This window comes from Macaca nemestrina, chromosome 3 (assembly GCF_043159975.1).
Source record: "Macaca nemestrina isolate mMacNem1 chromosome 3, mMacNem.hap1, whole genome shotgun sequence".
Taxonomy (NCBI): domain Eukaryota; kingdom Metazoa; phylum Chordata; class Mammalia; order Primates; family Cercopithecidae; genus Macaca; species Macaca nemestrina.
In genome coordinates, this window is record NC_092127.1 from 40,163,225 (window position 1) to 40,189,691 (window position 26,467).

Here is a 26,467-nt window from a genome sequence, read left to right on the forward strand (position 1 = left end):
AGGGGCCAACTTTAGAAACAGAATAAGCCATCCAAAGTGGAATTACCAATTTAAGTAGTTAGAATGTGAGTAAAAGCCAAAAAGAGATGAAAAAAGTAGAGCAGCTAATAAACAATGAAGAGTGAAGTGGATCAGTAGGTGTCAGGTCCTTAGAAGTCCTGATATAAAAGCTACGTCTTATGACATGGTTGAGTTGACATTATAGGATTTATCATCAACTGTCATGAAGCCAGTATAGAAGGTGCCAGTATTCATCTTGGGGAATCAAGTAAAAATTTCACTACTGTGGAATGTGAGGAGAGAGAAACATGCCCACTTCCTTCTAACCTTTGCCAGAAGGTCGACATAGTGCTAGACTAATCATGGATACTTATTGGTAGACAGGAAAGTAAAGCTAGAGTTAAAGTTTTTTACTTGATATATTGTTTAAAAAATATTTTCTTTTACATTTTTGTCCTTTTAGTCTATGAAATAATGTTTGCTAAGAGGGAATATTGGCCAAAAATGGAAAGAAGTGAGCTCCCCAATTTCTTCAGTGACTGTGGACATTTCCCAACTCAGAAACAAATTGATGATACTTGGGACCTGGTCCATCAAGGTGAGTAGTTTCTCATTTCTTTTTCTTATTTTTCTCCTTCTTTTCCTTTCAACTTTCTTCTTTTCTCTTTCCCAACTTTCCTCAGTTGTTCTCTTCCTTTCTTCATTCCTTCCCTTACTTTTACTAAACTTTTTTTTAAGTCCTTTCCCTCAAATTTATTTGTATCTGATCTTAATATATGTGAAGGAAAATATTTGAAAAGTAGGTTAAAAGAAGTTAATACAATACAGGTTTTTTGGAGGAAGATGGAAGAGATGGTTTTCATTTTTATAGTTTTTAGGTGTTTTTTGATATAAAATAAATTACATCAAGTTGAGTATATTTTAAACCATTGTGTTTTAAATACTGATGCTAGGAGGCTTTCTCCTGGATAGTTAGATTTGGTACTGGAGAACATGGTCAAGTTAAAATGTGTAAACATTGTAAGCTATTTCAATATAATATAGTTTCACAGAAAATCATTTCTTTTCTTAATAATAAGTGAAAAATATTGTTTATGGGAATATTTAATAATTTAAATGGAGCAAGATTTCTCTCTTCACTAAAGACTAATAAGGGGATGTAAATTGTCACAAAAGCATGAAAAAATCTCAATGAATTTTCCTTTAATTTCTTAAGATTCTTCTCAGCTTTTCTTTCTTTTTTTCCCCAGCTTTATCGAAGTATAATTGACAAATTAAAATGGTTTATATTAAAGATGTAATGTGATGATTTCAGATACATATGCATTGTGTAATGACTACCACAATCAAATTAATCAACATATCCACCACCATCCATAGGCACTGTGTGTGTGTGTGTGTGTGAGTGTGAGTGTGTGGTAAGGACATGTAAGAACTATTCTCCTAGCCAATTTCAGGTAATTAATACAGTATTAACTACAGTCACCATGCTGTACATTAGATCCCCAGAACTTATTTGTCTTTCAAACTGAAAGACAAAAATTTGTGTGTTTTGACCAATATCTCCTTAATTCCCTCCAACCCTCAGCCCTGGCAACTGCCATCCAACTCTATGCTTTTATATCAACTTTTATAGATTTCACATATAAGTAAGACTACACAGTGTTTGTGTTTCCATATCTGGCTTATTTAACTCAACATGATGTCTTCCAAGTTCATCTTTATTGTGACAAATGACAAAATTTCCTTATTTTTAAAGGTTGAATAACATTCCATTGTGTATAATACCACTTTTTTAATCCATTCATTTGTTGCCAGGCACTTATATTGCTTTCTTATCTTGGCTATTGTGAATAATGCTGCAATGGAGGTACAGATATCTCTAACAAACTGATTTCATTTCTTTGGATATATACCCAGTAGTAGGATTGTTGGATCTTATGGTAGTTCTATTTTTAATTGTTTAAGGAAATTCCATACTATTTTACATAGTAGGTATACCAATCTACATTCTACCAATAGTGTACAAAGGTTCCCTTTTCTCTGCATTTTTGCCAATACTTGCTATCTCTTGTCTTTTTAATAATAGCTATCATACTAGGTGTGAGGTAATATCTCACTGTTGTTTTGACTTGCATTTCCCTGATGATCATATACCTGTTGTCCATTTGCATATCTTCTTTGGAAAAATGCTTATTCAGGTTTGTTGGCCATTTTGAATTGAATTATTTGGGGGTTTTTACTATTAAGTTGTATGTTTATCATTTATTTTGGATATAAATCCTTTATCAGACATATGGGTTGCAAATATTTTCTCGCATTCTACAGATTTTCTTTTCATTTTGTTGATTGTGTTTCCTCTGCTGTGCATAAGCATTTTAGTTTGATGTAGTCCCACTTGTTTTCTAAAAATTATTCTTATTTTTTATGATAGAGACTGGGATCTAAGTTGCTTAGGCTAGTTTTGGACTCCTGGGCTCAAGTGTTCCTCCTGCCTCAACCTCCCGAGTGGCTGGGACTACAGGCACATGCCACTGTGCCCAACTGTTTTTTGTTTGTTTGTTTTTGCTTCTGTCATGTGTGCTTTTGGGGTCATATTAAAAACTAAAACCATAGCCTAGATTGCCATCACAGTGCTTTTCCCCTCTTTTCTTCTAGAAGTTTTGTGGCTTCAGACCTTACATTTAAGTCTTTAATCCATGTCAAGTTAATTTTTAAATATGGTGTTAAATAAACATCTGATTTTATTCTTTTGCATGTGGTTATCAAGTTTGCCCAACACCATTTATTGTAAAAACTATCCTTTCCCTATTGTGTATTCTTAGCACCCTTGTCAAAAATTAGTTGCATATAAATGCATGGGTTTTTCTCTGGGCTCTCTATTCTATTCCATTGGTCTATTTGTCTGTTTTTATGCTTGTACCATACTGTTTTGAATACTATAGCTTTTAAATATAGGTTGAAATCAGGAAATGTGATGCCACTAGCTTTGTTCTTCTTTCTCAAGATTGATTTAGCTATTCAGGAACTTTTATAGTTTCATGTAATTTAGGTTAAGTTTTTATGAAATGCCATTGGAATTTTGATAGGGATGGCGTTGAATCAATAGATCATTTTGAGTAGTATAGGCATATTAACAATGTAAAGTCTAATTCATGAACACAATATATCTTTTCAATTATTTGTGTCTTCAGTTTATTTAATCAGTGTCTTATGGTTTTCAGTGTACAGATCTTTTACCTCTTGGGTTAAATTTATTCCTAAATATTGTATTTTCTTTGATGTGATTGCAAAGGGAGTTGTTTTCTTAATTTCTTTTTCAGATAATTTTTTGTTAATGTAGAGAAATGCAACTGATTTTTGTTTGTTAGTTTTTCTTTCTATTTATATACTCATGCTCTGGCTTTCTACTGTGTTTACAGATAATGTCACCACAATGTAATTGAGAAGAGATGGTAAGGAAGTGAAACAAACATTTCAAGACTTTTTTTTTTTTTAAATCTAAAGAAAGGGCTCACATACTAGTACGAAGGTGTGAGTAAATCAGAATGTAAAGATGGATGCTTCATTATATGTTTGGAGTTCTCTTCTTTCATTCTTAGTGCAAATTTACACAATTCTTTACCTATGGACTTTCTTTTGCCACTGCTGTATCCTAATATCTGGAACAACTTTTTAGACTTTGATAAATATTTGTTCACCTATTTGTAGACGCATCTACATCACTTTGTGCTTCAGTTTAGGTTAAGTGACTTTTTCTTAATGATAAAAGTATTTAATTTTTATTATAGAAAATTTGTAAAATATAAAAGTATATAAAATTTTGAAGATATAGCAATTGTTAACATTAACTATTTCTCTAAGTTTTTCTGTCAATATGACATTATTTTATGAAAATCCAGATTTTCCATATATAGTTTGAACATATTGTTTTTGTTTAACAATACTCATCAGTTTCAAAACTACAAATAACTTTTACAGTGTTATTTTTGACAGAGTAGTAATCTGCCATATGGATGTTCTATAATGTATTTATTGTTATACATTTAAGTTGTTTTCATTTTTCTTGTAATAATAAAATAAAAAAATTAAATGCAGCAAAATATAACTAATCAAGTAGTTAAAAAATATATGACTAGTGTTAGTAATTTAAAATATGTATTTTTTTTCAAATTAACAGCTTCATAGGGATATTTTTCTCTACTCAGTATTTTAGAATATATCATAATGGCTTAGATTTAGAGCATGGCTCTGGGGTTAACTTGCCTGGGCTTAATTCCCTATACTACCACTTTCTAGCTGTCTTTGGACAAGTTATATATTCCTCCTATACCCCACTTTTTTCAGCTATAATAAGAAGATAATATCTAAGTCACTGGACTGTTGTGAGGCTTAAATGAAATAATTATGTAAAATATGTGGTCCATTGTAAGTGTGCAATAAAAGTTTGTTATTATTCATAAGTAATTCTCACATATTCTTAATTATGAAAATAAACATTTATAATTATCTTTATTTTGAAAATGTTTAAAAATTAAACAAAATTGTATAATGACTCATTTTAACAGAGATTTTATATTGAATGTCATCAATTGGTTTCTACCCATATCATCTCTTTTGATTATCATAATGATCTACATGCTAGAGGAGGTGATATGCTTGTTTATACATATTTTATGGATGGGAGAACTGAGGCTTAGAAAGAGACTTTTCTAAGCTCATTGATGGAGCTGGAACTTTAATATTGCTCTCTTCGAGTTAAGGTGAATGCTTTTTCCATTCTACTCTGTGCAGACATTTTAAAAATCAATGTTATAAAAACATAATTAGATAGATGATTAAAACATTCTTGATAGCAAGAGCTGCCTTTTATTCATGTTTCACAGACTAGCTTAATGCCTTGCAATATGTTAGATTTTTCTGTAAATGATTGTGTCTGTTAAGATTCTTATTTAAACTAAAATTTTCAAAAGAAAAGTTAATTTAAAAGCATATTTTTATTATAATGCAGAAGATTGGGAAACTTCCCTTTATAGAAAGGGGCCACTCCAATGTAATTTTAAATGTGTCTAATTATATTGGTCCATCCAGCTACAACACTTTTTGATGCATAAGAAGATTTAATTTAAAATGGAGGAGATATTCTAAAATACGAAAAGACAACAGAAAATTGATGCAAGAAGGAGCTAAATTAATGGATTCCTATTTGCTTCTGGTATATATTCTATTCTTAAAAGAATTTGATTTTATGCATTTTAGATTGTCTGTCATCTTCATTCATACTGACTTCTTTGATTGTGTATAATAGCTCCAGATGTGCAACCTACGCATTTTTTCATCCAGTATAATATTTCACCTGAACGCATATGTAGCTAATTCAATTGATTAACTACTTTAGTGTACAACACCAAGTGGGTCACATTTCTGAAACTGTCTTCAGGTATTTTTAGCTTTTTTTTTTCATTCTTTATTCTTATCACTATGGTAACAAAAAAATTTGTGACTGAGGACATGATTTTTGTCTAAAAATCTTACTTTGGGAGAATGAAGCAACTTCCGGCTACATGTGTAGGCAGATCTTAAAAGCTGCAGAATATGCAAACATGAAAACCATTACTTGATATTCATTTAAATTCCAATAAATGAAACTAATAATATGAGAATAGCATATCACAAAGTAAAGAAAATAATGAATTGTGGGCATATATATATTATCTACTTATACTTCTGTCCAGTCCTTAGAAATGTGAACTTTGAAGGTTTTCCCCTATTTTTCCAACATGTAAATAGAACTTTTAGTTCATTTTCTGCAATTAAGATAATCAAAAAACTCAACAACAATGATAAGTTCATTTGTAGTGAGGAGCCCTAGACCAAAATCTTAAAAAACATGAAAGGTACTTACTTATGTTCTGTTTAACCTGAAATATCTTATGCATCTGAACAAATTATAAGCTGAGATATGATATGAATCATTTTAGGTTTTCTAACTAGTTAGTGGCAAACTATAACTATTTCCTGAGCCCCTGTTCCTCAGACCACAGCTTAGTCCACCACAAACCAACAATGCTGCATTTTCTGCTCCTTTACCAATATATAGCTTGTTTTTATTAGATGGGAAACATATAATGATTTTCTCTTAAAAGTTTTTCACATTAACAGGCACTCTAATCATAAAGTTTAATTATTTAGGAAGGGATTTAAAAAGATATTTTTAAAATAGAGGAATTTAGACTATAAAAAATTTAAGACTGAAAAATTCTGATGGCAAAAGAATGAAGACGTATCAGAGGTAACATGCTACAATAACCTTATTTTAAATAACTTCTAAAATAGAAATTTAACACATTCTTATTGCAAAACATTTTGAAAATACACACTAAAAATAAAAGGTGAAACACTGGCAACTTTATGTTTGAGAATGGCATGAGGCTCCTGACTAGGGATCAGAATAGGTAGTCAGTTCTTATAAGGATCTTATAAGTTCCCCCATTAATATTTGGTTAAATGTGTTTGGCAATTTATCTTCTTCATTAATAGAATAAAAGTAGGATCACATTATACATATGTTGCTGGTGCAAATCTCAGCTCACAAGCTCACTGTTTAAGACTTACTTTATATTTTCAGGCTTCATGCATCAGAAATTTAATTTCAGGCAATTTGACTTTTCATTCTATTTTTCTGAGGTTTTTGCTAAATAAGAGTGGATGACAGTCAATCTCTATTGCTACTGTCAGCTCCAGCCAACCACTGATCTGCTTTTTGTCTCTATAGATTTGCCATTTCTGAAAATTTCTTGTAAATGGAATCATACAATATGAAGCCTGTTAGGTAATGACAGACCTTGTGGGGTCCAGATGATCTGCAGTATTATCTGTCAACTTTGGCACTTCCTGGTAGTTAGTTCACTACATTACCACATACTAGATCACTTAAACAATGACAATTTAGTGTCTCATAGTTCTAAACACTAGGAGTCTAAGATCAAGGTGTTGGCAGATTTGGTTTCCCTTAAGGCCTCTTTTCTGAGCTTGTTTTCCTTCTGTGTCCTCACACGGCCTTTCTTCTGGGCATGAGCACCTCAGTATCTCTTCCAGTTTTATAGAGACTCCTGTCCTGTTGAAATAGGGCCCTACCCTTATGACCTCATTTAACCTTAATGCCCTCTTTAAAGGTTATATCTCCAAATAAAGTCACGTTAGGGATTAGAGCTTAACAGTTTAATTTTGGGAGAGGACACAATTGAGTCTATAACACCTGGGATATCCATTGATTTATTGGCACTTATTAGTCAATTTAATCAGGATGCAATAAAGATTCTTTTTAAATTTAATTTAATTTTATTTTTTGAGATGAAGTCTTGCTGTGTTGCCCAGGCTGGAGTGCAGTGGTGCAATCTTGGCTCCCTGCAACCTCTACCTCCTGGGTTCAAGAGATTCTCCTACCTCAGCCTCCCAAGTAGGTAGGAATACAGGTGCCCACCACAATGCCCAGCTAGATTTTTGTATTTCTTTTAGTAGAGATGGGGTTTCACGATGTTGGCCAGGTTGATCTCAAACTCCTGACCTCAGACGATCTGTCTGCCTTGGCCTGCTAGGATTACAGGCATGAGCCTCTGCTCCTGGCCAATTCTCTTTTTATTTTTTGACTTCTCTAATGAGATATAATTTACATCTTAAAAAATTCACCCATTGTAAGGATTCAGTTAAATGATTTTTAGTAAATGTACATTGGTGTACAACCGTAAGCATGTTAGATTAAATTTAAAGATTTTTCATAACCTCAAAACATCATTTGGGCCCAAAATGAGTAATCCCTACTCTGACACCCAGCCCCAGACAACCACTAGACTGCCTTCTGTCTCTATAGATTTGTCATTTCTAAAAGTTTCTCATAAATAGAATCATGAAGTATATAGTCTACAATATATAGACTGGCTTTTATCAACAATATTTTTGAGGTTCATCCATGTTGTAGCATATTTTAAGTACTTCATTCCTTCTTATTGCTGAATAAGATTTCTTTGTATAAATAAGTCACATTTTATTTATCTATTCATTAGTTGATGGACATTTAGGTTGTTTCCACCTTTTTGTTATGAATAATGCTGCTATGAACATCTCATTGTGGTTTTAATTTGCATTTCTCTAATAATGAATGATATTGAGCATCTTTTATTAGACATTTTTATTTATCTTCTATAGAGAAGCCTATTCAAAACTTTTGCATATTGTTTCAATTGAGAGCTTTGTTTTCTTCTTATTAAATTATTGACTTCTTTCTATTCTGGATACAAATTCCTTATTAGATATATAATTTACAAGCATTTTTCCCAGGCTGTGGAATATCTTTTTCTTTTCTTAATGGCATCCCTGAAAAGCAAAGGTTTTTAATTTTTATAAAGTATAATGCATCAGTTTTTTTTTTCTTTTCTTGTGTATGCTTGTGTTGTTATATCTAAGAAGTTTTTGCTTGTAACAAGATAAAGGTTTTCTTCTACAATTTTTCCAAGAATTTTAATGACTTACTCTTACTTTTTGGTCTATAGTTTATTTTCTTTCAGCCTATTTGCATATTTGAATATAAAGTGTTTTTCTTATAGAGAGCATAGAGTTTGATCTTTTAAAAATATAGTCTGAGCCGGGCGCGGTGGCTCAAGCCTGTAATCCCAGCACTTTGGGGGGCCGAGATGGGCGGATCACGAGGTCAGGAGATCGAGACCATCCTGGCTAACACGGTGAAACCCCGTCTCTACTAAAAAATACAAAAAACTAGCTGGGCGAGGTGGCGGGCGCCTGTAGTCCCAGCTACTCGGGAGGCTGAGGCAGGAGAATGGCGTAAACCTGGGAGGTGGAGCTTGCAGTGAGCTGAGATCCCGCCACTGCACTCCAGCCTGGGCGGCAGAGCGAGACTCCGTCTCAAAAAAAAAAAAAAAATATATATATATATATAGTCTGTTTGATTGGAGTCTTTAATTCATTCATATTTGGTACAATAATTGATATGCTACATTTATGTCTGTCATTTTACTATTTTGTATATGATTCATGTCTGTTTGTCCCCATGTTCCTCGTTTACTTTCTTCTTTTGAATTTTGTATGTATACTTTTAGTTTATCATTATAATTATACCAGGAATTTTTAAAGTATATTTTAATAATTATTTTCTTAGTGGTTGCTCTAGGTGTTGCAATATACATTTTAATTTATTACAATATTTTTAGATAAATATGAAAATAATTCCAGTTAAACATGGTCACTTTGCTTCAATACAGCTGCCTGTCATACCTCCTTTGTGTTGTTATTGTCATATATATAACATATGAAATTTATAAGCCTAGCAATATAGTTTTATAATTATGTTTTATATAATAATATAGTTTTGAAAGGAGTTAAGGGATGATATTTGCAGATATCTTTTATACTGTTATATATATATAAAACAAATATATAAGTATATAAAATATATCTGCAAATGTATATTGCAAATGTGTATATGTATTCATATATATATATGAATTCCTTTGCTCTTCATTATTTCTTTTGCTCTTTACCATTTACCATTTCCTTTGCTCTTCATTATTTCTCTGGATATGAGTTATCATCTGGTGCCTTTTTCTTTCAGCAGGTCTTCTGGTAGTGTATTCATTTAATGTCTTTATGTCTGGAAATATCTTTATCACCTTTATTCTTGAATAATAGTTTTGCTGGATATAGAATTCTTCATTGCCAATTTTTTATTTTTCAGTCAGAATTGTGAATATGTCCTTCCACTGCCTTCTGACCACCATTAGTTCTGATGGGAAATCAGCTGTTAATCTTATTTTTTGTTATCTTGTGTATGATGAGGCATTTTTCTCTTTCTATTTTCAAGAGTATGTCTTTGCCTTTGTCTTTCAACAGTTTGGTTATGGTGTGTTTACATGTGATCACTTCATGTTTGTTTATTATAGTTGGGATTCATTGAACTTCTTAGATTTTTAGATTAATATTTTCCATCAAATTTGGCAATTTTCAGCCAATATATTTTTATTCACTTTTCCTCCTCCCTCCTTTCCTTTGATAACTCTCATTATATTTATGTTAGTACAGTTAAAGTTTTCCCAGAAGTCTCTGACGCTGTTTATTTTTAAATCTTTCTTTGTTCGGTTGTTCAAATTGGATATCATCTATTAATCTACCTTCAAATTCACTATTTCTTTCTTCTGCCTTTTCAAACCTGTGGCTGAGACCATTTTGTAATTTATTTCATTATTGTATTTTTCAACTCTAGAATACATTTAGTTTCATTTTATTGATTCTATTTCTCTTTATAATCTCTATTTTTAATTTTATCATATTTTTCTTTAATTCTTTAAATATAATGTATATTAATTATTTAGACATGTTTATAGCAGTGTCTTTGAGTTCTTTGTCTGTTAAGTGTAACTCCTTTTCACATAAGTATGGGCGAATAAAATACCTAGGAATCTAACTTACAAGGGATGTGAAGGACCTCTACAAGGAGAACTACAAACCACTGCTCAGTGAAATAAAAGAGGACACAAACAAATGAAAGAACATACCATGCTCATGGATAGGAAGAATCAATATTGTGAAAATGGCCATACTGCCCAAGGTCATTTATAGATTCAATGCCATCCCCATCAAGCTACCAATGAGTTTCTTCACAGAATTGGAAAAAACTGCTTTAAAGTTCATATGGAACCAAAAAAGAGCCCGCATTGCCAAAACAATCTAAGCCAAAAGAACAAAGCTGGAGGCATCACGCTACCTGACTTCAAACTATACTACAAGGCTACAGTAACCAAAACAGCATGGTACTGGTACCAAAACAGAGATATAGACCAATGGAACAGAACAGAGTCCTCAGAAATAATACCACACATCTACAGCCATCTGATGTTTGACAAACCTGAGAGAAACAAGAAATGGGGAAAGTATTCCCTATTTAATAAATGGTGCTGGGAAAATTGGCTAGCCATAAGTAGAAAGCTGAAACTGGACCCTTTCCTTACTCCTTATATGAAAATTAATTCAAGATGGATTAGAAACTTAAATGTTAGACCTAAAACCATAAAAACCCTAGAAGAAAACCTAGAGAATACCATTCAGGACATAGGCATGGGAAAGGACTTCATGTCTAAAACACCAAAAGCAATGGCAACAAAAGCCAAAATTGACAAATGGGATCTAATTCAACTAAAGAGGTTCTGCACAGCAAAAGAAACTACTATCAGAGTGAACAGACAACCTACAGAATGGGAGAAAAGTTTTGCAATCTACTCATCTAACATAGGGCTAATATCCAGAACCTACAAAGAACTCAAACAAATTTACAAGAAAAAAACCAAACAACCCCATCAAAAAGTGGGCAAGGGATATGAACAGACATTTCTCAAAAGAAGACATTCATACAGCCAACAGACATGTGAAAAAAATGCTCATCATCACTGGCCATAAGAGAAAGGCAAATCAAAACCACAATGAGATACCATCTCACACCAGTTAGAATGGCAATCATTAAAAAGTCAGGAAACAACAGGTGGTGGAGAGGATGTGGAGAAATAGGAACACTTTTACACTGTTGGTGGGATTGTAAACTAGTTCAACCATTGTGGGAAACAGTATGACAATTCCTCAAGGATCTAGAACTAGAAATACCATATGACCCAGCCATCCCATTACTGGGTATATACCCAAAGGATTATAAATCATGCTGCTATAAAGACACATGCACACGTATGTTTATTGCGGCACTATTCACAATAGCAAAGACTTGGAATCAACCCAAATGTCCATCAATGACAGACTGGTTTTAGAAAATGTGGCACATATACACCATCGAATACTATGCAGCCATAAAAAAGGATGAGTTCGTGTCCTTTGTAGGGACATGGATGCAGCTGGAAACCATCATTCTCAGCAAACTATCGCAAGAACAGAAAACCAAACGCTGCATGTTCTCACTCATAGGTGGGAATTGAACAATGAGATCACTTGGACATGGGAAGGGGAACATCACACACTGGGGCCTATTGTGGGGAGGGGGGAGGGGGGAGGGATAGCATTAGGAGATATACCTAATGTAAATGACGAGTTGATGGGTGCAGCACACCAACGTGGCACATGTATACATATGTAACAAACCCGTACGTTGTGCACATGTACCCTAGAACTTAAAGTATAATAAATAAATAAATAAATAAATTCTCTATAAAGAACTTATGAATCCCTTTTTATACTTATTTCTAAGAACCTTAGTTTTCTGTTGCTCTTGGGAAATGAAGGAGATTCAGTTCTCTTATATTGTTTCTTAAGTCAGGTGCTGGATACAGAGAAGCTTATTTATTTCTTTTTTATATGTCAGAAATACTTCAAAATAAAAATATAAAAATTCTTTCATTCCTTCCTATCACATGTGGAATAAACACTTAATGAATGACACATTTTCTGCCTTTCTGACTTCAGCTCCTATTCCTCTCATCTTTGCTCACTACACTCTAATTAGACTAATAACTTGGCTTTTTAAATACACTAAATTACTTGCATTTGCTGTTTCTTCTATTTAAAATTTTCTTCCATCATGGCTCCCTTTGCAAGACTTTGATTCATATCTCTGCTTCAATATCAATTACTCATAAAGCCCCTTCCTGACTTTTCTTTCTAAAATAGCCTGCTGTCCTCCCACTGACCTCTGCCCTCCATCTTTGCTCCATTACCTTAATATTTATTTTCTTTCATCCCACTTATTACTACTTGAGATTATATTACACATGTTTCTCTTTATTTGTTTATGGTCCATCTCCTTCTTCTAGCCTGTTGATTTCCAGTATGGCAGGGGCCATACCTTTCATGTTCACTGCTATGACCCAGTTCATGGACTAGAACCTTGTTTGTAGAAAGGAGGGAAGAGATGGTGTCACCAGCCACAGCAGACTGAAGGCCACATGCCCATACTAAGCTAAGAAACATGAAAGGAAAATCTTTCCTACTTTCCTTTAAAACTAGTAGTGTAGGAAAAAATTGTAAAGAGGTAGCATATGCTCACATAGTCCTCTGATGATAAAAAGAAATGATTCAAACTTTTTTTTTATTGTCTTGTCTTGGGACAAAAATAAAAAAAGATAATTATCTTTCAGAAAAAGCCTGCTCCTCTCAGAACTTTCCAAAACTCTTTGTCAGGAAAGCTTGTGGAGATCCTATAGTACTTCCCAGGTAATACTTTCTTATTCATGAGTATTCTGTGTGATTCTTGGGAAATATTATTTCAAACATGGCATCTCTTCTAGGTCTCTTGCCAATGTGTCGCCTTGTAGGCACTGAGAATGCCTAATGGACCCTGGCATCATACCATCATTGCCTTTGTATACTAGGCAAAAGACATGTTGCTGCTGTTGTATTTATTTGTTTGTATATTGTTTTGGAGCATTCTAAGGTGAAAACAGCTTTCATGTATACTGAGGCTGTATCTATACAGGAACACTCGCATTATTTTCTGCTATGATCTTGTGAACTTAGGACACACTTGCAGAGCCAGCCAAGTATGAGTCACCCAACAAAAGTGAAAGTTGGTAGGGGATTAAATAAGATTAGGATTCAGATACATGAGATGATAGAGGAGCTGACCCTGGTGTTAGGCAAAGCTACCCTCTTACGTGGACAAGAATGAACCTTCAATGACCAGTCATGTTAATAAGACACCTGCTACAAACAATATGTTCATAAGAAAGTTAACAAACAGTACCAGACCAGTGTCTGTTATGAGTGAGGAGAAATGGACTGTTTAATCAGAGAAAATGTTTAAATATTAAAAAGATCATTATTCTAATTGTTAAAATAAAAGTGAAACAGAATGGTAACTAGCATGCAGTCTCATCTGAGGGGCTCAGTTGTGCTAGTGCTACATATAATTAATTTTAAAAGCTGATGGCTGCCAGTTTGCATCTAAGAAATTTCTACATATTTATAACAGTTTCTGGTGGCAAATACATTGAAATTAATGCTTTTTCCTCTTTTACATACTAGACTATAAGCACCAGGTCATTATCTTATGCCTTTTTGCATGCTCAGGATTAGCACATTTTAGAAAGGTTGATAAATATTTGTTGAAGGAAAGAAGGGAAGGACAAAGAGAAGGAAGTGGTATTTGGAAAGAGAGAGGGAATAAGGAAGGAAAGAATGCAGGGAGGAAAGAAGGAAGCAAATAATCAGTGAGGATTACAGTAGTTTTGAACTTTTTTAGGTTGAAACATACAGAGTTTACAAAAATAGAGAAAAATCTCTTCTCAAATGTTTATCTTGTTACCATTATTTCTTGCCATTTGAAAGGAGTTAGAAAGGAGTTTACTCAGAACTGGCATACCATGCAGATACTTAAGAGGTAAAACTCATGTCACTTTTTAAGGGATGAGTTTATGCATATGACAAAGAACGAATCAAATAGTTCTTCATAGAATCTTACAATACAATGAATATAGTAAATTTATCATGTAAACACACGTATAACTTACTCTATCATTTCTGCTCCTGAGTAAAACTTTTTCACATGAATTCCAGTATTGTCTAATTATATTGAATATATACATGAAGTATGAAAGTTTTTCTTAAAAGTATTTCCAAAACATCCTTGCAGATAAGTTCCAGTTGTTTTTAGTCCACCACTCATCAGAAAATAAATGTGATAATTGTGCATATAGAACATAAAACAAAGTAGCCCATACATTTTTAGGAATCTGTGCCTCTGCTATTTCTCTACCTGGAGACTTTTATGGTTTAAAATAGGCTATGATGTTAACTGATTGAGCACAATTAGTGTGTGTGTGTGGCGGGGGGGTGGGAGGGTTGTGCCTGTGTCTGGAGTATACAATAGGTAACATGATAGCTAGATACATCTTCATTGGATAAGGTGTTAACCTTTTCTTTGTTCTTTCTACCTGGAAATAAATCTCTCTGATTGTCTTACCTGAATCAGGCCCCTAGTGGCAACTATCAGTGGTAAAGTACAACATGAAGAGAAACTAAATAGATTTAATTTAGAATTTGGGATTTAATCTACTTCCAGTCCCTTTGCCATAATACTCTCTCAGGACTAATATATTTCAAAACTACTTTTATGTTCCAATAACTTAGTCTATGTGTCAATTCTGTATCCTTTCTTGGATACACAGAGATTGCTTTCCTGGTTTTTCCCATAGATACATAGAGTTTTCTATCCCATTCACTCATTCAACAAATATTTATTGAACATCTTATATGTTGTATGTTCTTCAAGGTTTCATGGGTACAGTATGAATATAGCAAATTTCCTGCCCTACTGAAGCTTGCATTGTCCTGGAGAGGGATATATATATATATATATTTATTTATTTTATGTATATATACACATATACACATGTATATATTTCTGTATCAAATCAGTGATAAGTTCTATGAAAAAAAACTAAAGCAAGGTAAGAAGATAGAGAGCAAGGTGGGTACATTTTTCTTTGGGGTGGTCAGAATAATTGTTTGGAATACAGTGGTGTTTAAGCAAGGACCATAAGGAAGTGAGTGAGGAAACCATATTGATGACTGTGGGAAGAATCAAGTCCTAAGGCAGGAGTGGATATTGATAGACAGCAAGAAAGCCAGCATAGCTAGAACAGATGGATCAAGGCAGGTGGCGAAAGGAAACGACAGTGGAGCACTTGCCAAGGACTAGGTCATAGAGGACCTTGAAGGCAGCATTAAATACTTTAGATTTTATTGTAAATATGATGGAGACTTCATGTGACTTATATTACAAAAGAGTGGCATGACTTTCATGCGAGTGGGCTGTGGGGCCCAAAAGAGGAAGCACGAAGAATTGGCTAGGAAGCTATTGCAACTGGACCCGTAAGAGAGTGGGAAAGCTCAGTTAAGTGGGTTTACAGGGTATAATGAGAATGATGGATTCAGGAACCTCTCAAAAGGAGCATTTTATAACCTTTGGAATCCTTGCAACTAAAAACTGGGCTATGTTAGAGATGTTCTCTGTAGAGTTGTAGACTTTTGGTAATAGTGCAAATCTTTATTCAAAGATTTGGCAAAATCCCTATAGCCTAGCATATGTCCTGTAGGAAAACACTGTTGGTCAATGCCAATGAAAGTCTGAGATGGGATGAGACCTTTATGGTTTTATGAGAAAAATATGTCATCAACCCAAGGGAAGTAAATTAAATATAATAACTAAAAACCAGAATATTTGGAATGACGTAAACCTTTCTTCTAAAATGTATTATTCTGGCTGGGTGTGGTGACTCATGCCTGTAATCCCAGCACTTTGGGAGGTCAAGGTCCACGGATCACTTGAGGTCAGGAGTTTGAGACTAGCCTGGCCAAAATGGCTGAAATCCCATCTCTACTAAAAATACAAAAATTAGCTAGTCGTTGTGGTGTATGCTTGCAATCCCAGCTACTAGGGAGGCCGAAGCAGGAGAATCACTTGAACCCAGGAGGCAGAGGTTGCGGTGAGCTGAGATTGTGCCACTGCTCTCCATCCTGGGTGATGGAGCGAGACTCTGTCTCAAAAAAAAAAAAATATATATATATATATATATATATGAGAATATATATATATAGAAGAATATATATACACACATATATATAGAAGAATATATATATATATTGAAGAATATATATTCTTCTATATATATACATTTTTCCCTACCCAGTAATATTTGCTTTTCATAATAAACTTTGCTCATTAAATATTGTGTCTCTGTGCTCAATTCCTTTACTTCTGCTTTATTGCTACTTTTTCACTTATTAAAGGAGTCTATTATTTAATGAAGACCCTTTAGTGCAGCAGAATAAAAATACTTTTACTTCTTATGCAAAAAAAATTCTTCCTTTTGCTCCTGTAAGCCTCATCTCAAGCTGAATGCTATTCACACCTCAGAGAGCTTCTATAGTGCAAGGTACACTGTCTGTCAAGTTAACTGATGGTCAGAAGTACCATCTAATGAGCATTTCAACTAACCTAAGACAAATTGTGGCATGTGAGAAATTTGTTTTGGGGAGTCCTCTATCAATGGTGATACTTTTATATTCATTTTTTATGCCCAGAATCCTCATTGCCATGTTCTGTTACCTTAATTCCTCAGGCTTATTCTTTCCTAATTTACTCTCTTGCTTCAAACATTTGATTCTCCCATGAGCCATTTCTTCAGAGCTTTCCAAGGCAATTGGATGATTACATTTTACCTCATCTTTTCAGAATTTGAGATTACCTATGTTATGTAGTAATATCTGATGAGATAGTGATGGGTGCATAATACTATCCTTGCCATGTAGCAGATATGTAATTTTATAAAATCTTTTAATACCTTAACTCAAATAATTGATAAAGGATGATTGAAAAAATGTCAAGCTGTGAAACTTTTTGGGTTCTACATGGTGCCTCAGTTGAGAAGACCGAGTATTCTATTTAAAATTCAAGATAGGCTGGGTGTGGTGGCTCACGCCTAAAATCCCAGCACTTTGGGAGGCCGAGGTGGGCGCATCGTCTGAGGTCAAGAGTTCAAGACCAGCATGGCCAACGTGGTGAAACCCCGTCTCTACTAAAAATACAAAAATTAGCCGGGTGTTGGGGGCAGGTGCCTGTAGTCCCAGCTACTCAGGAGGCTGAGGCTCGAGAATCACTTGAACCCAGGAGGTGGAGGTTGCAGTGAGCAAAGATTGCGCCACTGCACTCTAGCCTGGGTGATAGAGCAAAACTCTGTCTCAAAAAAAAAAAAAAAAAAAATCAAGATAAATCTCTCATGAGGATATCCAAGCAACATAATTAAGTACCTGTTACGTACAAGATGACTAGGAAGAAATACTGTTACTGAGTTGATTGCTGATGTCAGGAAAAGGAAAGTGGCATTATTCTTTGAACATTGTCTCAGAAAATCACTTTTTTCTTCATATTGCTGTATGGTTGTGTTTACTTTAACACAGCATGGCATGGGAGAAGCAAAAAGACTTGAGTGAAATATAACTGTTATGTTTCCACCACTAACTAGCTGTATAATCTTGGGCAAGTTTCTCTTTTGGAACCTTATTAACTTCTGGGTAAATTAGAATAATACATACTGAAATTAATTAGGTATCTTACTCCGCTCAGGCTGTTTTAACAAAATACTAGAGACTGGGTGGCTTAAACAATAAATATATATGTCTCACAGTTCTGGAAACTGGGAAGTTCAAGATCAAGGGGCTGACAAATTCAGTGTATGTGAGGGCTCTCTTCCTGACTTGCAGATGGCAGCCTTCTTGCTGCATCCTCACATGGCAGAGAGGAAGATCTCTTGTTTCTTCTTCTTATAAGGACACTCATCTCATTCTGGAGGCTCCATCCTCATGACTTAATTTAAACGTACTTATCTTCCAAAAGCCACCTGCTAATACTATCACATTGGGTGTTGAAGTGTCAACATATGAATTTAGGGAAAGGCACAAACATTTAATCCATAGTAAGAGGGAAATATATGTCACATATAAAGCAACATATCTTCAGGTTCATAAATATTAGTCACTTCATATCCTTAGTCTTTCTTATTCTTGTGAAAAAGATTCAACTATTAAATCTGCTTTGGTAGGTGTGACCAGCACCATGACTGCTTTAGTGCTTGATAGTTTATGGGAACGATAATCATGATCTTTTTATAATAAGTTTATATGGTGATTCCTGTTAGTTTTTGCTGAGATCATAATTCCAGGAGTCAGATAGGAAAGTATTTTGACATGTAACTAGAATTCCCCTTGCTGTACTGATCTGTAAATGTCCTATAAACTGACTATATATTATTACTTTTCCAAGAGGCTATAAAAATAAATACTGGAATTTATTATTTAAAAATTTTCATAATAAATTATTTCCTTAAAATGCAATAAAACATTCATTAATAAGCAAAATATATAGGAAACAACAACAAAAAGGATACAAATTATGCAAGATAATTTTTTAAATTCTGGATATTAATACATTGCATTCACAGTTTACATATTTAAAACATTGCCATAAAATATTTTTTCATGGAATTTTCTAGTTTTACTATTTACACATACGTTCATTGTCAAAAACAATATCAGCTCATTTTAATTCTGTTGAGGGCATTTTATCATTATAGTATAATTTATTTATACATTAAACATGGATTAATCTGTCATGATGATTGCACAGAGAAGTAGGTTTCATTTGTCTAGATTAAATTTCCATTTGTGTAATGTAAGCAGGCTACAAATTATTTAGGAGCCATGTTTTACATTTTTATAGCTCTTTGAAATTTTTCACAGTGAAAATAACTTTTTTGATGATATAAATAATATATTTTTGTAAAATTAAAAATATTCAGTGCTCTTCTTCTTGCTTATATATGCATATAAAAGTACATGTTTGTGATCATTGTTTATTACACTGTCTGGAATTGCCATGAGAATCTTCTAACCCTTTTCAATGTCTTCATAACGTTCCGTGATATAAATATACCCCATTCTATTCAGTCATTCTCCAGTTAGTCAGAATTTACTTTGTTTATAGATTGGTGCCATTACAAACATCTTTTTGGATTGGTGCTTCTATTTTTATGAAACAGATTTATAAGAGTAAAATTGTTGGATAAAAGCATATAAATATTTTTAATTTTGATTGATATCTACAGAATGATTATCAATTCAAATTTCTCAGCAAAATTTGAGCACATCTTTTTATTTCTAAATTCCCAATGGTAGATGTATTTGCCAATGTGATGAGTGTGAAATGATTTACACTTACTTTAATTTACATTTCTGTGATATAAGTTGCTCTTCAAATATATGTAGCTCTTCTATGGAATGCCTATTTATAATTTTTGTCTGTTTTTCAATTTTTTATTTGTCTTTTTCTTACTGATGCATTTTTACTCTATTTATATATTAATCCTTCACTTGTCATGTATTTTACAACCATTTATCAGTCATTTAATTAAGACCTTTGTTTATGTTATTTTTGGTAATGTGAAATCTTTAAATTTCTATGTAATTAGTATATATTTACACTTTTGCTTACCATTGTTTGGTTAAAAACATTTTTCAAACTCCAGAGTACACATAGAACCTATTAATGTTTTCTTCTAAAATTATTATTTTACAAATCTTTAATACATCTGGAACTTAGATCAAATGTAGTGTGAGTAGAGGTCCAACTTAATTTTCTTCCAGCTGGATATTAATGTATATGAATATCATTTACTGTCTTTTGACCACTAAGTGAAAATAATTCTTTGTACAATAAATTCTCATATGTGCTTAGATCTAGTCAAGGGCCCTTTGTTCTGTTGTATTTATCCATGTGTTTGTTATAAAGCTTTTGGTAGGACTGACTGCTTCATTCAATCTATTGCCAGTTTAACATCTATGAATCACATATTTTTTGTTTTAATATTTTGTTTTAATACATTTTATTAGCAAATTTGCTGGCATTGTAGTGACTTTCCTAAAATAAATATACTTTTTTATAGTGAAAATCCTACTACATTCTATTTTGTAATATTTTACGTAGAATGTTTCATCTACTTTCATAAATGAATCTAGTCTGTGATATTTAGATAACTTCAAATTTTGCAGTTAAGATTATGTTGGTTTCATAAAATAAAGATCTTTCTGTGATCTCCTAGGGTTCAGGAAAGTTTAATTAAAATACTGGATTTATTTTTTCCTTAAAGATTAGGTAAAATTTAGGTAGGAACATTGGGTTCCAGTGCTTCTTTGAAAGAAAAATCATTGATCACTGTTTCAATTGACTTTAAAGTAATTGCTTTATTCAAATATCCAATTTTTTTGATTACTAGTGATACTTTATGGTACCGCTACTAGTTTATATTAGTTTTAGGAAATTATTGGTTTCTTTTAGGTTTATAAGTATATTACGATCAAATTGTTTTTCAGGTTCTCATAATTTATTTTATTTTATTTTATTTTATTTTATTTTATTTTATTTTAAATTTATTTATTATTATTATACTTTAAGCTGTAGGGTACATGTGCATAACGTGCAGGTTTGTTACATATGTATACTTGTGCCATGTTGTTGTGCTGCACCCATCAACTCGTCATTTACATCAGGTATAACTCCCAATGCAATCCCTCCCCCCTCCCCCCTCCCCATGATAGGCCCCGGTGTGTGATGTTCCCCTTCCTGAGTCCGAGTGATCTCATTGTTCAGTTCCCACCTATGAGTGAGAACATGAGGTGTTTGGTTTTCTGTTCTTGTGATAGTTTGCTAAGAATGATGGTTTCCAGCTGCATCCATGTCCCTACAAAGGACACAAACTCATCCTTTTTGATGGCTGCATAGTATTCGATGGTGTATATGTGCCACATTTTCTTAATCCAATCTGTCACTGATGGACATTTGGGTTGATTCCAAGTCTTTGCTATTGTGAATAGTGCTGCAATAAACATACGTGTGCATGTGTCTTTATAGCAGCATAATTTATAATCCTTTGGGTATATACCCAGTAATGGGATGGCTGGGTCATATGGTACATCTAGTTCTAGATCCTTGAGGAATCGCCATACTGTTTTCCATAATGGTTGAACTAGTTTACAATCCCACCAACAGTGTAAAAGTGTTCCTATTTCTCCACATCCTCTCCAGCACCTGTTGTTTCCTGACTTTTGAATGATCGCCATTCTAACTGGTGTGAGATGGTATCTCATTGTGGTTTTGATTTGCATTTCTCTGATGGCCAGTGATGATGAGCATTTTTTCATGTGTCTGTTGGCTGTATGAATGTCTTCTTTTGAGAAATGTCTGTTCATATCCTTTGCCCACTTTTTGATGGGGTTGTTTGTTTTTTTCTTGTAAATTTGTTTGAGTTCTTTGTAGGTTCTGGATATTAGCCCTTTGTCAGATGAGTAGATTGCAAAAATTTTTCTTCCATTCTGTAGGTTGCCTGTTCACTCTGATGGTAGTTTCTTTTGCTGTGCAGAAGCTCTTTAGTTTAATGAGATCCCATTTGTCAATTTTGGCTTTTGCTGCCGTTGCTTTTGGTGTTTTAGACATGAATTTATTTTAATATTTTCTCTACAGATGGTTATGTCTCTTCTCATTCTTATTGTCTTGTATGTCTTCTCTACTTTTTGAAAGCTTGCAGAGATTTTCTATGGGATTAATTATTTTAAACCACTGGATTTGAATTTACACTTTTTTTATTTTTTGTTTTCTTTTGTGTTCATGTTAGCTTTTATCAATACTAATTTTATTTTTTGCTTATTTTATTATTGAAAATGTAAAGATGTGTATTAAGTTCCTTTGTTTGTGGTTGTTCTCCCTTTACAATGCTACAAATTTGATCTAGCTATAGCTCTAGTTCTCCTAATTTTTTTGGTGTCAAGTATTCTTTTTTCACTCTTCTCTAACAGAGTTCTTTCTTTATTTTAAATATTTCTTTAATGAGGCAAAGCTTACCTACTCTAAAGTGTACAAATCTTAAGTTTACAGCTGGATGAATTTTATATATCTGTACTGTACACTTGTGTAGCCACTATTTAGATCAACATGTAGAACATTTTCATTGCGCCAGAAAATTCCCTGTGCTGCTTCTCAGTCAGTACACCACTCCAAGAGATAACCACCAATTTGACTTGTATCACCATACAAGTCATACATAATTTGACAACTTCTTGTAAGGGGAATCGTACGACATCTACTCTTTTCTGTCTGACTTCCTTCACTTTTAACATTTCTGGGAGTCATCTGTGTGGTGTGTAACAGTATTACATTTTTAAAATTGTTATTTGGATTTCCAAATAAAATTGTTACTTGAATTTATCTATCATAAATTATTCATTCTCCTGTTGATGGACATTTGATATATTTCCTGGTTAGGGTTATTATACACAAAGCTGTTATAAACATTATGTATGCAATTATGTATGAACAAGTTAGTATTTCCACCCACTCTTTTCAGTCTAGAATGCATTTACTCTGTTCTTTTCCAACTCTTTGGTTTTGCAGAGATAGTTAATTATTTGTACTTGAAGATCATTTGATTTTTCTTTGTATTATTAATATTCCTTTCCAGAATTCTTATTTAGTAATTACTTTGTATATAATCCCAGTCGCTTTCTCATTGTGCATTTTGATGTAAATCTACCAGCTAATCAGCCAATCAGTTCATCAATTGATCTGGCTATCCACCCATCCATCTATCTATAAATATTGAGGTAGATATTCCAGTGAATGGTTATTGCTCACCTTTGTCTGCTCTCCTCTTTGTCTTTTCTTTGTCTTTCTCTATCTGTGGTTTTTCTTCTGATTTATTTTTTGTGATAAATCAGAATAATACTTGGGTATGTAGTCTCAAAATACTTACTTTCCATAAGCATGTTTATTTTTTATTTTTATTTTTTAATTTATTTTTTATTATTATTATACTTTAAGTTCTAGGGTACATGTGCATAACGTGCAGGTTTGTTACATATGTATACTTGTGCCATGTTGCTGTGCTGCACCCATCAACTCATCAGCACCCATCAACTCGTCATTTACATCAGGTATAACTCCCAATGCAATCCCTCCCCCCTCCCCCCTCCCCCCTCCCCATGATAGGCCCCGGTGTTGTGATGTTCCCCTTCCCGAGTCCAAGTGATCTCATATTTTTATATTTATATATTTACTTTTACCTGACATGTGAACTGTCTTTGTGTAAATATGTTTGGTTATATTCCTTTCTCCTGACACCTTGAGGATTTTTTTTCAACTATATTTTAACTTCCTATGTTGTTGATGAGAAATTCAATACTTTGTCTGATTCATTTTTCTTTTTAATTGCATGCTATGGACTGAATGTATTTACCAAAATTCGTATGCTGTAACCCTAATCCCCAGTGTGATGATATTTGGAGATGGGCCTTTGGGAGGTAATTGGGTCATGAGGGTGGGTTCATGATGGGATTAGTGCTTTTATAAGAAGAGACAGGAGAGCGCTTCCTTCCTCTCTCTCTGCTCTCTGCCATGTGAGGATACAAGTATAAGGAAATTTTATACAAATCAGGAAGCAATTCCTCCCTCACTAGATACTGAATCTGCTAGAGACTTGATCTTGGACTTCCCAGACTCTCCAGAATCATGAGAAATAAATACTTGTTGTTTAATCACTCAGTCTATGGTATTTTTGTTATAGTAGTCTGAGCTAAGATATCGTAGTTTTCAGTCTGGAATCATGTACAAAGGTTTTCTTTTATCTTTGGGGTTCAGGAATTTTACCAGGATATACCTATTTTGTGTATTTTCTTATAGTCCCAATAGGAACTCTGGAGCTTTATAAACTCTTGCAACTTGTACATTCAAGTCTGGATTAATTCAAGAAACATAATTTTCTATCAGTTGATTAATTACCCTTCCTTCTGTAATTACTTTTTTCTTATACAACCTCAATTTCTGTGTTATATTTTTTGGATCTGTTGATATGTTGCTTATCTTTACTCTGGAGATATTAATTCCTCCTTCTCCCCACTTTTTCCCCCCTCTATATCTTGAATTATTTCCTCCTCTGTATCTTCTAGGCTACTAAATCAGACTTTAATAATGATTATCCTCTTTTTACAATGTATCCACTGAATTATTAAAGTAGAAAATCATGTTTGTGTTGCTGTTATAGAAAGTCTTTTTGGTCTTTAATGGTACATTTTCTTACGTTATTTTGTTCAAGTGCTCCTCTGTCTCCATCTCTTCTATTCTGATAGGAGCCATCTGTTTTGGGTGTTCTATTTCTTCTACCTGACTCTCGGCTTCCTGGAGCATGGCATTATTTTCCTTTGCATACTTATGGTCCTTTATATCTTGGCAGACAGGGCCAGCTACTGGTTACTTTAAGCGGTGGCAATCTGGATAGTGGTGGGGTGAGCAGCTGTCCTGCCCTATGAATTGGCAGGGACTGGCTGGTAGTCACAGGAAAGGTTCCAGAGGAAAGAGAAGAACTCTGTCTGTTCCATGGTAGTCTTAACAGCAGAGGCTATCTTAGCATCAGATGTCAGAAGCTCTGGGCTTATTTGCTGGCTCCCCTGTAACACCCCCAGTGAGAGGGAGACTAGCATATGCTCCCTGAATTGGCAGCCTTTTGTTTCTAAGTTTTGTATCACTACTGGTCCAACTCTGTCAGAATAAGGGGTGGTGTTTTGATCCTTGTCCCACGACTCTCCCCTTCAGCATTCAATGTTTCTTGCATTGGATGCAGATGTCAGATCTACTGAGCCTTGGTCTGAGCCCTGGATTTACTCATGCTCTCCAGGCCCATCTTGTCTGGAGTCAAAGCAAGCATTCCAGTCAGTTGGACTGGAGTGGGAGAGAACTGCAGGCATGAGTCCAAAGGCTAATATAACCTGACTCATTACCTTCATTTCCCAAGTTGGAACTGAGATACTATTAAATTCATGTTTGTCTCAGTCACACCCAATTAGTCCTGTGAAGCCTTTAATGTTGTCCCTGTTAGATACTTAAGTAATAGCTTCTACTTTGGAGAAAGCTTGGTCAAATTATTGTCTAAAGGGTCAATTCATTTCAAGACTCTTCAACTGAATGACATCTGAATGCATTTTGACCTAAAACATCTGACCCATTCTGAGGAAGCGTGAATGATTCAAATATTTAAACATAACTAAACAATTACTAAAATTAGATTGATTTTTCTGTCTCTGAAACAAAATCTGATTTATTTTTTATGGAAATTGTGAGTAGGTAATAATTTGCATGGTAGAAAAAAGAGAAGAAACTTTTTAAAAATGAATTTTTCCTTTTATTTTTTCCCCTCCCTCCCTTCCCTTTGCCTTGCCTTGCCTTGCCTTCCGCCCATCCTTCCTTTTTTCCTTTCTCTCCTTGTTTTTGTTCTCCTTCTTCTCCTCCTTTCAAATGCATGGGGGCTAAGAAAGATGAAAAGGAGGAAATGACTTACAGACTAATTCTTTGTCACCTCTTGTTCTCCAACTAATAACCTGATTTAAGGCCTTGTTTGAAGAGGGTCTGTGACCATGAACAGAAAGAACTATTCATGAATAATTTGATGACACTTTGGGGAAGAATGGATTCTTATGGACCCAAGTGAGAAACAGCAGACCAGAGTGGGTTAGCTAGGTGTCCTGTTTTTAGCTCTGCATCGTCACAGAACTCAGGGTAGCTTGGGATCCTGCATAGAAGCCACCAGCAGAGTGTTGCTGTGCACAGCAGAGCAGCAAGAGAGGCTGGGGCACTTGAGACAGTGCAGTTCCTATTGGGCATATGAGATAGGAATGGTGTCCCTGTAAGTAGGAGGCAAGGTGGAAGAGTTTGAAAGCATTTTGTCTACAGGTATGTGGTATATATTCTGGAGACTCTAACATAACTTGGAAAGACTTTGAGGAAGTATGATGTCTTGGCATCATCCAGATGGTAACTAGAATTTATTCATTGAAGCTAATGAGATTGCATTTTTGCTGACAGGTT

The 26,467-nt window shown here is 34.0% G+C and overlaps 1 protein-coding gene across 5 annotated transcripts in view; it reads left to right on the top strand.

Moving 5' to 3' along the window:
- The window catches only part of IQCM (IQ motif containing M), a 496,764-nt gene that overhangs the window by 285,778 nt on the left and 184,519 nt on the right, over positions 1–26,467 (top strand). For 4 of the 5 annotated variants that reach the window (XM_011710533.2, XM_011710534.2, XM_011710535.2 and 1 more), the window contains one exon: positions 464–598. In XM_011710533.2, coding sequence (XP_011708835.2) covers positions 464–598 — 135 coding nt within the window. Of the gene's footprint in view, positions 1–463; positions 599–3,422; positions 3,456–26,467 lie in introns of all 5 variants that reach the window. The other variant, XM_071092653.1, reaches the window with a different exon arrangement.